This window comes from Macrotis lagotis, chromosome 8 (assembly GCF_037893015.1).
Source record: "Macrotis lagotis isolate mMagLag1 chromosome 8, bilby.v1.9.chrom.fasta, whole genome shotgun sequence".
NCBI classification, from domain to species: Eukaryota; Metazoa; Chordata; class Mammalia; order Peramelemorphia; family Peramelidae; genus Macrotis; species Macrotis lagotis.
In genome coordinates, this window is record NC_133665.1 from 4,133,195 (window position 1) to 4,145,640 (window position 12,446).

The 12,446-nt window shown below is 38.6% G+C and overlaps 1 protein-coding gene across 1 annotated transcript in view; it reads right to left on the reverse strand.

The window, feature by feature from the left end:
* Positions 1-12,446, reverse strand: part of PPL (periplakin) — a 52,899-nt gene that overhangs the window by 22,726 nt on the left and 17,727 nt on the right. The window contains exons 2-9 of the mRNA XM_074196308.1: positions 8,018-8,117; positions 5,071-5,225; positions 3,669-3,789; positions 2,898-3,023; positions 2,762-2,803; positions 2,342-2,503; positions 1,693-1,800; positions 1,020-1,115 (exon numbers count right to left, since the gene is read on the reverse strand). Coding sequence (XP_074052409.1) covers positions 1,020-1,115; positions 1,693-1,800; positions 2,342-2,503; positions 2,762-2,803; positions 2,898-3,023; positions 3,669-3,789; positions 5,071-5,225; positions 8,018-8,117 — 910 coding nt within the window. The remainder of the gene's footprint in view (positions 1-1,019; positions 1,116-1,692; positions 1,801-2,341; positions 2,504-2,761; positions 2,804-2,897; positions 3,024-3,668; positions 3,790-5,070; positions 5,226-8,017; positions 8,118-12,446) is intronic.

A 12,446-nucleotide genomic window follows, 5' to 3' on the forward strand; every position in this document is an offset into this window, starting at 1 on the left:
AAAATTTATACCAAGTGAATCCCTCCGGCCTTCTAAGCAGTGGCTTCATGTTGTCTTGGAGACCTTAGGACCAATTGTTCAGTGGTTTCTATCTCCTTCTCACAAAGAGGTATCTTGGGTATATTCTTGTCTTTCTCTTCCCCCATCATGGGCTAGTATCTGGGGTCCAACTCCCAGGACAATTGACATTTACTGCTGGTTACCCTGAGAACTGCTATGCTGTTATTGCCAGAATTACTTGTTATGACTTTGGCTCAAATTCAATTCAGTGTTCTTTCTTTATATACCATGTTATTTCTCCCTGCAGAAATAGAATTGGTCTACTAATTCATCCTACATGTTCTTGCCCTAATGCTTTTGTTCACAGCTTTTGTTCCACTTCAAATACCCACTCTTCTTTATCTATCTGAATCCTGCAAACCCTAAGTCTTTTGTGAAACCTTTGTTGACCACTCCAGTTCACAGTAATCTCTCCCTCTTCTAAACTCCTTTAGTACTTAACTGTATATAGCACATACATATTGCCTTTTGTTATAAATATCTTTTTATACACATACATTGTTTCTTCCACCTGAAAGTAAATTCCTTGGAATCAAAGATTAAGTTTTAAATATCTTTGTAATATAATCAAAAATTATAATTCCTTAAACATAGTAAGTACCTAATAAATCTATGTTGACTAATTTTGGTTTTCCTTCCCTATTAATTTTCTCTTCCCAGAACTGGTTCTCATAAGAAGATGGAACTGGGAAAATTCTGGAGGTCTTTAGATTCTGTCTTTAGATTTTCCTGTTTATATTTGTTCCTTTTGAAAATATATAAGAAAGAGGATTTCTGGCAAAATGTTTGAATAAGAGGTTGTGTATAAGCCCATTTCCCCTTTCCAACTAAAAATGGCTAGAAATGCATCAAATAGAAAACACCAACAAGAAAATATTAAAGGTGAGGACTCTGGAAGCTTTGCTGTATCAGCTCTCTTCAGAACAAATGAAGTTTTTAGAAGTCATTTCCCACAATACCTGGTGATAATCCTCCATATATTTCAAATGACTCTCCTCACAGATGAGCAGGTTCAGATATTCCTTCCAGTCAGCATGGACTGCCTCCATGTGAGCCTAGAGATAGGGAAGACACAGGTTATGATGAAATCACAACTGGTAATCATGTGTGGGTAGTGTTCTTGAACCCAGAGTGGTAGATTGGGAATCCTGGTGAGGATCGGAAACTGCCAATCAGAAGAGTATTAACATGAAACTTCTGTTAGATCAGACTACATATTGTTATTTATATTAATTATTATATTAATCTACTCTACATTCTATATTCTATATTTCATATAGAAATCTGACTCTCCCAATAGATAGCAATGATGAGAAGAAATGAGGGGAAAGAGTGAGGTCACTTTGAGGTTGCCTACAATACATGATGTCTAAAAGATGGAGTGAGTGAGAAGAATAGAATTGAAGCTTCATCACAGAGTCAATATAACAAGAAAGCAGTTTTGAGTGTGCACACATGGACTCAGTGTGGTGTGACTGGGAGAAGCAGATGCAAATACTCTCAAAGAGACTGGAAAACATAGTATTTGAATTGTAGTGTTGTTAGTGTTGTTTGAGAACTTGATTGACTCTTGCTTATCATAACTGGATGAAGTGGACAAACTATTCTTGAGATCTTTGAATTGGGCAGTACCTCAATAGAATTTCTCCCTGGGTGTTCAGCAGCCAGCAGTTGATCTCCCTCGCTGTGTAGCTTGTTAATTCTCTCCTCTTTGGCCTCCAGGTTCCGGTTGATGAAATTCTAGGAGGTAAAATAGTATAATTTTTCTGAAGCCCCTCTGGATCTATACTCTTAATATACTTACCTTTCCAGATTCTTTGTCATCCACTCAGCCTTTTCTAAGAAAATGTGCTAAGACCTTAAGACATCTACTCAAATAATTAGGGAAGGAAGAATTGTTCTCATAGTTCCTAAGTGCAGAGCAGGAAGGAACTTCAGAGGCCATCAAGTTCAATCTACTGGTTTTACAGATAAGACACAGAGGCTCACAAAGTGACTTGCCCAAGGTCACATAGGTGGTAAATGCCAGAGTTTGGATTTGAACTTGGAACTTCAGATCCATTACTCTAATCTTTTTTTTTTCCTTTTGTTTCTGAGGTTGGGTTGGATGTCTCAGCTGTCTCTTAGACACTAGGGCCTCTTATTAACTGACAGGTGCCATGATGGTGTTGGGAAGTATACAGAGAGACGTTAATAGTATTGTAGGAACAAAAATTCAGCCAATCACTTGTTCTGGACACAACAGAAGCTGTTGTCCAAGGGTAAATGTCTGAGGAAGTACCTCATATTGACGTCGGCGGCTAGGGTAGTCTAAGTTCCGATCACTCCAGTCATATTGCATTCGACCCTTGGCCTGCTGGTCCAACCAGTACAATTCATTGGTGCAGCGCTGCATATAATCCTGAAGTGAACTCAAGTGCTGCTGCCTTGCCTGGGATCCTGCCTGTTCAGGACAAAAGAAACAGAGGTGGGTCATGGCCTACTGCTCTATCTTTTGTCATACTGGCACCTTAGGGCAAACTTCCCTGTCACTAACACAGTATTAAGAGAGTATTATTTCCCAAGTTGTGCCCCCCAGTAGAAATTTTCTTCTGTTCCTACTTGAGTTTTAGAGATATCTCTTATTATTCCATGGTTCATCCCTCCTTCCTAGTCACCTTATTTCTTGTTAAGTCTTTATGAACAAAAAGGAGTTTCTCACCAGTAGTTTTTGATACTTGGCCTGGAGGTCATTGTTTTGCTCCTATGAGTCAAAAGAAATGGATTAGAAACCCAGACTCCCTTCTCCTACTTCATCCTTATCCTTGAAAGTTTTCTTTTCATAATTTCTCCTGTACCTTATCTCCTTCCTTGGTGATATGGGGTCCAATAGCTTTCACCTCATTATGAAAGATGTTATGTTCCTCTACTTGGTGGTCAACTAATGGCAGGTCTGTCCCAAAACTCTGATTGCCAAGCATGTCCTGGAATACAGGGAAAGCAAGGAAGTTGTAGGAAAGAGAGAAGATTAGGATATGGAAAAGGTTTATGCCTAAGACTGTCTTGTACTTATTCATCCATCTTTCACCAGACCATACAAAAAGTCCTTATTGCCTCAATAAGGTATTAACACAGAGTTGTAGAGAGGTTCTGCTGTATTCCCATTGCCCCATCTCCCACAAATCAAATCATGATAATAACAACATATGATAATATAGTAATTCACATATATCATTTCATTTGGTCATTACCATAACCTGTAGAATAGGGAATACTACTATTATCCCCCTTATATAAATGAGAAATTTGAGGCATAGAGAAGTTGTCACCTTTCTCCAAAGTCAAATAGCTACTAGATGGCAGAAGTAGGACTCCTCTGATGCCAAATTCAGGAATCGTTCCATTGTCCCACATTGCCTCTTAAGAGAAAGAGACGTAGGCTAGGAAACAACCTTCTAATAAAAATAGAGAGGTCTCTCACTGACCAAATCCAGGGACTGTCTTCAGAAAGTATTGAACAAATTCTGACTCTCAGTTGATTTTTCTGTCACTTAGCACCTCACTGATGAACAAGCATTTAAGAGTACTTTGTCACTTGCAGAGTCACCCTTTTGCAGGAAGGGTCATACCAGTTTTTCATCAACCACTGACGACCAGTTGACCTTTGGATCCACCTCCTTAACAGTCAAATTGTAAATCTGATTGTGTTTCATTCGTAGGTTTGCCACTCGTTCCTTCAATTGCCGAATACTGAGGAGAAAGATAATCCAAACTCATAAATATGGGGAGGGGGGAGGGGTCTGTAAAGTTCTGATTTCAACTTGAATTTCCAAAGTCAGTATGAAATAGTGGATAGAGAGCTAGTCTGAAAACTATTCTGAAAGCCAATAGGACCCGAATTCAGATCCTACTCTGATATTGAGACTTCTTTTTATTTAAATTTATTTAAGGCAATGAGGTTAAGTGGCTTGCCTAAGGTCACACAACTAGGTGATTATTAAGTGTCTGAGACCAGATTTGAACTCAGGTCCTACTGATTCCAGGGCTGGTGCTCTATCCACTGTGTCACCTAGCTGTCCCTACTGAGAATTCTTTAAGAATATAAATTGAAGAGAAGATGCCAACCTATATTCTCAGAGAAAATTTTCTTAACTAGGAAATCCCTAAAACAAAGAAATTATAGGTCTGGACACTGTCCTTACTTTCTGAGTAGCAGCCTTACCACTCTTTGGACCTCTTGCTCAAGATCTGACTCTCCTACACTGGGTATTTCAGATTATTCATGATTCCCTAACCCTTTTACCTCCAGAATAATCCCAAATTCTGAGACAATTTTTTAAAATTTCTACACTGATCTCAAATCCAGGAATGATCTTGAATCAAGTGCCTATAGCTACTACTCCATGGTTCTGTGGAGGAAAGTACTGAAGAAACTACTGAAAGAAGTTACTGCTGTTGAAATAGAATGAAAACCCTGGAGTCAGGGGAAAACAATGGTTCTTATAAAACAAAAATTACTAATGGGAACTTTGTAAACTGAGAAAGTATTTCTAACTCCTTTCTCTTGGCTCTAAGTGAAGTTGTTTATTATGGATGATCTCAACAAAGAAGACTGAATATCCTAACTTGATGAATAGGCCATACTTCTTGGTTTTGAGAGACTGGGGATTAACCTGCATCATTTTTCCCTTTTCTAGGAAGGGAAGTTTCCTCTTACCTCTTGCCTTCCTGTTTCCTTTGCTGTATATTTCCTCTCCTCTCTCTCTTCCTGAACAGTCTTACAGAGATCCAGTATTAGGAGAACATGACTGCTCAGCCCTGCCAGTGAACTACATGACCAAGGTTCAGATGGAGTGTGATGGCTTTAGGTGATTGCAGCGTTGGCAGTATACAACATAATCCCACAAAGCAATACTATAATCCCACAAAAGCAGTACTGGCCTCCCACATCCCTCATGTCTCTGGGCAGAGAGCCCAGCATCTGCATCTGATACTAATAGGATTTAAACAAAAAAACCAAACTAGACCTACTCTTCTGCAATCATATCTCCCTGGGGGTGTTTCATGTGTTTAGCAATAGCTGCATCTCCCTCCAAAACATAGAGGAGTTTTTCAGATTCAGAAAGCTTCTGGAGTGAATGTTCTCGATGTTGAGCAGGCTGGCCCTCTTTAATCTTTCCCAGATCCTGTGGGCAAAGAAAAAAAAATCAGGCAGGAGTAGAGCACTGTATGAATAACAACAATGTACAGAGAATACTCTTCTCAAACTCAGCACAGGTCAGTCAGCAGAGTTATGTGGGTATGTATGTATGTATGTATCTAACTTCAGTATTAACCCAACAGTCATAGAATGTTAGAACTGGAAGGGATGTTAGAAATCACTGTGTCCAACATCTTTATTTCATGAGAAAGGGTTGGGTGACTGAAGTCCTGGCAGAGATAATTTCATTCTATTTAATCACATTAACAAGTGCTAGTGATGGTTTACATCTATGTCAGATCAGTGATTCTCAAGGTATGGTTCAGGGACCCTTGTGGTGGCATGTCCCTGAGACCATTTCAGGGGGTTTGAGATGTCAAAACTTTTTTCTTTTTCTTTGGAGGCAGAGTTAAATGACATGCCCAGGGCTACACAGCTGGTAGATATCTGAGGCTATGGGTTCTATGCACTGCACTGCCTTGCTGCCCTGATCAAAACTATTTTCATGATAGTACCAAGATGTTCAAATACTGTGGGGGAATACTCAATAATAAAACATAAAAGAATCCTGAAACCAAAAAATTGGAGAACTGCTTCCCTAGATTATAGAATTGATCGTGGCTTTAGAGGAAGGGACATTAGAAGTCATTACTTTGAACTCCTTCATTTTCCAAATGACAGAATTGAGGCACAGAAATATTAAGTGACTTGTCCATAGTGACACAACCAGTCTGATTCTGAGGCAAGACCCCAAGTTCCCTCTTTATTGTGCTATTCAGTGGCCTCTACTAAGTATCTTTGAATGATATTGGTTAAGAATTTAGTGTTAGGGGGCAGCTAGGTGGTGCAGTGGATGCAGCACCGGCCCTGGAGTCAGGAGGACCTGAGTTCAAATCCCTTCAGGCAGCCTTATATCAAAAAGAGGGACTCTGCTCATTGCCCATCTCTCTACCCCAAGGGAACTGTGAAGTGTAGGAAGGAGAGGTTAGAGATGAGACATAAAGAATGAGAAATGAAATTTGAGGGTGATTTTTAACTAAAATTACAGAACAAGGTGGGAGTCAAAAAAAGGAAAGGATCAGAAGAATGAAGGATGGAGTGTTTGAAGTCAGATAGAGGAAGAAGGGAAAAGATGACATGTATATCTTGAGCTAGATGTTTATCTTTAGTCCTATATCAAGGATTGAATATGCAAGAACATAAGCATATTGTATCATACATGTATGTATATTATCACATATTATCACATACATACACATCTTACATGTATATACTATATCCTATAAACATATATGAATACAGGGGATGTGAACACATACACACATATAGGTATATATTGGGTTCATCTGCATAGATGATAATTGAACCTATGGAAGCTAATGTGATAAAAAAGGTGTGTAGTGAGACAGAATAAAGGCCAAGGACAGAGCCTTGAGAAACATTCATGCTAAGGGAGCAGGAGATTTATAATGACTCAGCAAAGGAGACTCAGATTAGGAGAAAAGACAGGAAGGAGCAGTATCATAGAAGCAAAGGGAAGGAGGAATATCCAAGAAGGATTGATCAGGAGTATCAAAACTGCAAAACTCTGAATATAGCAGTCAAAAATCATGAACTTTAGAGAAAGTACTTGCAGCCAGGTGATGGCATTGCACTTCAAATAAAAATATAAGAGTACTGAGTGAATAATGTTTAGTTGTGAAAGGGTATAGAATTAGACCATCTTCAGAGTTGAGAGTTAAAATGTAGAAGGGTTTTAAAGTATAGAATAGGGGAGTTGAGAGACCTCATGATATCAATGACTCAGATTTTCTTAGTAAAGAAGATGATGTCATTTAAAAGAAAGGGGGAGTTAAAGGAATCATTGAGGACTCAAGAAAAAGTTTGGAAAAGTCACTGGGGGCACTGGGATGAACATTCAATCAAGGAAGAAAAAAGACTTCTCATATTGTAACCAGGGGACAGTTGAGATTACATAACATCAATTCTGGACACAATGGTATGATTTTTACATTGGCATTCAGAAGATGGGATAAGCCCATGATTGAAGATCGGCAGGGTATGAACAGTGGTAGGGCAAGAAAGCAAGGGGATCAAGAGTAGAGGACAATGTATGGTTGAATTGTTATTTATGGGATCAAGACTATTAAGGGAGAAAAGTGAAGGCTAATGAATTGAGTTAATGAAGTGATGGAGGAACTGAAAGCTGTGATGAGGGTGAAAGACATTTATAGGGAGAGATGGAAGTGCAAGAGTTTTTAAGCAGAAAAGATCAGAATCATGTTTATATCTCAACTGTTTGGTGAACTGAGGTCTAAGGAATGATCATCCTTTTAGGTGACTGAACTAAGGTGAAGCTGTTGTCCTTAGAGAATAACTTTCCTTAGAGAATATCTTTTCCCTTTTGACTGACACAGCTGTTTATATTCCAGGAAGTAGACTTTAGTTTTTGCAGGCATTGTTAATTCATTACATCATGTTAGAGAAGAAGTCTCATTTCTGATAACCTTGGACATGGGATTAAATGTAAAAGTAGCTTCTTTCTTTCCTCTAAATTTAGTTTAAATTGCCTTCTTCCTTTGAGTGATATTTAAAATCAATGTGAAGTTTGAACTTGTAACAAAGAGGTACTCAACACCTGAGATGTAAATTGGAGATCACTCACAGAGAAGGGCCAGTCCTGGGGTGGATTAGCATTTCACAAAGGGAAACCACACAAGAGGCATTTGGTGGGTTAAGATGGTGGTCTTGTGATATAGCAAAGGATCAGATACTTACACTTTGCATTTTGGCATCTGTATCCACAATGTTTCTCTCCACTTGATCAGCATTTTTTTGAAGTTGCTCAATCAGCTCTGATAGCTCTTTACTTGAGATACTGTGAAGACAGGAGCTGGGGTTAAGGGCTAGGTTTCAAAGATTATCATCAGAAACTTGCTGTAATGCCAGAGATATGGCTCCTCAATTGGCTCCCAAATCCTTCCTGATATTCTCCCTTCTGAGTTGGCTTCTGAGCTTATTCCTGGTTTCTTGATACCAAATTAAAAGCTACAGTTCTTATGCCACAGATCTGGGTGGAATCTATCTCTGTCTGGATAATCTCAAGAGTAGACCCAAGATAGGATTCTAGTAAGAGGATCACAGTCCTCCTGAACTGATCCCCATTGTAGGATTTGAGTATCTGAACTTTCAGGGTTGCAGCTGACCCTGTGCCTAAAATCTATAGGCATGGTAGGACACTAATAAGATTCTTAAATGGAATATTGTATGCCTCCAGGGCCACATGTTACAGGAGAGGACTGTTCTGGAGTATATTGCTGTTTTAGGGGTATATCTTTGCTCTGATTCGTTCATCTACCCATTCAACCAATATTTACTGGACTTCTATTAGTAATTCAACTATGCTAAATCCTATGGGATTATAAGTATAATAGTAATAATAATAATAATGTTTGTGGTTTTTTTTAGGTTTTTGCAAGGCAAACGGGGTTAAGTGTCTTGCCCAAGGCCACACAGCTAGGCAATTATTGTCTGAGACTGGATTTGAACCCAGGTACTCCTGACTCCAGGGCCGGTGCTTTATCCACTAGGCCACCTAGCTGCCCCTTGTCTTTCATTTTTGAAGATCACCATGACATCAGGGAGTTGGTGTCATGACAAGCATGTGAATTGGATTTGAGCAAACTGGATTTGAGTGAGGGGAATGCTGTCTCACTTTCTCCTCTGGAGCCATGTAGGTCCAGTGACCAGATATGAATCAGGACATCTGGAGATGACCTTGGATTTGAGGCAATCAGGGTTAAGTGATTTGCCCAAAGTCACAAAGATAGTAAGTGGCAAGTGTCTGAGGTCAGATTTGAACTCTGGTCCTCCTGAATCCAAGGCCTGTGCTCTATCCACTGTTCCACCAAGTGGACTATATGCATAATAATGATGATGAAGATAATGATTACACTAAGGAGAAAAGAGTTTGAATACCACCTAACACTAGTTTGCTTTACTGGCTAAGTCAAAACCTCTCTGAACCTCAATTTAATATTTTAAAAAGGATTAACCCTATTTCACAGGGTTATGGTAAGGATCAAATGAGATGCATAAATGCTTTGTAAACAGTATCATAATATAAAAATATCCATTATTATTTCATTATTATATTTTTTTGTTAAACTCATATCTCCTAACCATGATTTCTTTTTTCTGACTTCACAGCATATAAAACAGAGTCTAGGGGCGGCTAGGTGGCACAATGGATAAAGCACTGGCCCTGGAGGCAGGAGTACCTGGGTTCAAATCGGATCTCAGACACTTAATAATTACCTAGCTGTGTGGCCTTGGGCAAGCCACTTAACCCCGTTTGCCTTGCAAAAACCTAAAAAAACAAAAAATAAAAAAACAGAGTCTAAAATATGTTTCAAATGAATAGTTGGTGAACATCTAGAAAGTAGTGATCCAAAAAGCCAGCTTGACTTCATCAAGATCATATAATTAGAAGAAAAGCAAGAAACTGGGCAAATTTATTTTGCAGTAAGTGTCTCTGTTTAAGGTCTCATTTCTAAAACTTATGGGGAACTAAGTTAATTTTACAAGAATAAGAGTCACTTCTTAATTGATAAAATGGTCAAAGAATATGACCTAGCAGTTTTCAAAAGAAAAAACAAATCAACGCTACCAATTGTCACATGAAAAAACACTTTAACTCACAAATAATTTAAAACAACTCTGAGATACCACCTCATACCCATCAAATGACAAAAATAGAAAATGGGAAAGTGGGTATACTAATGCATTGTTGGTGGAATTGTGAACTAATCCATTTTGGAAGGAATTTGGAACTATGTCCTACAGGCGATTAAATTTACAATTTTGATCCAGTGATACAAGACTATGTGCCAAGGATATTAAAAAAAGAGAAAAAGGACCCATATGTTTAAAAATATTTATGGCAGTTCTCTTTTGTAATGGCAAAGAACTGCCTACTGGGGGAATGCCCATCAGTGGGGGAATGGCTGAATGTGATGGAATGTTATTGTGTTGTTAGAAATGATGAAGGAAATGGTTTCAGGAAAAACTTGGAAGACCTCTATGAACTGATGTAAAGTGATGTGAGCAGAACTAGAATAATCTACACAGAAATAGTCATACCTAAAAGATACTCAACTTTGAAAGACTTAATAACTCTGATCAACACAGTGACCACAATTCCAGAAGACTCATGATGAAATAATAACCACTAGATAAGATGGACTTGGAGTATAGATTGAAGACTCTTCCTTTCTTCCTTCTTTTTTTCTTCCTTTTCCTTCTCTCCCACTTTCATTCTTCCTCTCTTCTTTTCTTCTTTGTTCCTCTCCTTCCTTCCTCCCTCCCTCCCTTCTTCCTTCTTTCCTTCCTTCCTTCCTTCCTTCCTTCCTTCCTTCCTTTGAACAGACCACACAGAAATTTATTTTTCCTAATTATGCATATTTGAAATGGGTTTTGTTATTTGGATTGGGAAAGGAAGAGGAAGAGAGAATCTAGAACTGCAAAAAACTACTTTAAAAATAAAATTGGTGGGGGGCAGCTAGGTGGTGCAGTGGATAGAGCACCAGCCTTAGAATCAGGAGGACCTGAGTTCAAATCCAGCCTCAGACACTTAATAATTACCTAGCTCTGTGACCTTGGGCAAGTCACTCAACCCCATTTGCCTTGCAAAAACCTAAATAAAATAAAATTTAGAATAAAAAGAAAAAAATCAGATCATGCAGATTCACTTTGAGAGGGTTACAAGACTGATGAGGTATTATTGTATAGTATAGAGGGAATTAAACTGGAGGCTCCTGTTGATTTAGAAAACAACAAATAAACGTTATGTTTTGTTTTATTTCTATTTATTTTGTTAAACATTTCACAATTACTTTTTCTTTTTTTTTTATGTTTTTGCAAGGCAAATGGGGTTAAGTGGCTTGCCCAAGCCCAGCTAGGTAATTATTGTGTCTGAGACCAGATTTGAACCCAAGTACTCCTGACTCCAGGGCTGGTGCTTTATCCACTGCTCCACCTAGCCACCCCTCACAATTACTTTTTAATCTGCTCCAGCTACACTCAGGAGTTTTGTGGCCCATCAAGTTTGAAATCTCTGGAGTTGTGGATAGAGAGCAAGCCTTGGAGCCAGCCAGGAAGACCAGGGTTCAAATTCCTGAAATAAGTTGATCATGTAACCTGAGGGAAGTCACTTACTCTAGGCAACTAGAGTGTCTAAGATTTTTAAGTTACAGAGAATGCATTGATGAACACTGGTAGAGGAATTCCTCATCTGGAAGTTTCCTTTGTCAGTGAAATCAGTGGAATACTGTAGAAGTGTGTTTACCTAGATTTCAGCAAAATATTTGACAGTGATTCATGGTCTCCCTGTTTATAAAATGAAGAGATGTGGTTGGATGATAATATACTCAGCTGGATTTAGAACAGGTTTAATGGCTTAGTGTCAACTTGGAAAATGTTCTTTAGTGGAATGCCCCTGGGAATTGTCCTTGGTCCTATATTGTTTAATGTTTTTATCATCATATTTGTAGATATCACAAAACCAGGAGGGGGAGCTAACACTCTGAATAATAAAGTTAGGAACCAAAAAAAGATCTCAGTAGATCAAAGCAATGGGGCATGTCCAACAAAATATTTAATATGGTTAAATGTAAAGTTTTACATACAGATTAAAAAGATCAGATTCACAAATATGAAATCTCAGAGGGTACAGTTACATAGTCATTTGGAAAAGATCTAGGGATTTTAGTGGACTGCAAGCTCACTAAGGTTTTTTTTTGTTTGTTTGTTTGTTTTGCTAGACAACAGGGTTAAGTGGCTTGCCCAAGGCCACACAGCTAGGTAATTATTAAGTGTCTCAGGCCAGATTTGAACTCAGGTACTCCTGACTCCAGGGCCGGTGCTCTATCCACTGCGCCACCTAGCCGCCCCCTGCAAGCTCACTATGAATCAATACTGCAAAATGGCAACCCCAAAAATTTAATGTGATCTTAGACCAATTAAGAAAAGTATAATGTCCGGAATAAATATGAAGTATTGTATTTAATTCTGAACATTGCATGTTAAGGTTAATAAACCAGAGCACAGCTATCAGAGGGCGATTAGGATGATGAAGAAGCTTAAACAAGATTGAAATATTTGAAGATGCTTAGTTTGAAGAAGGGGAATTATAATACAGGAGCCAGTA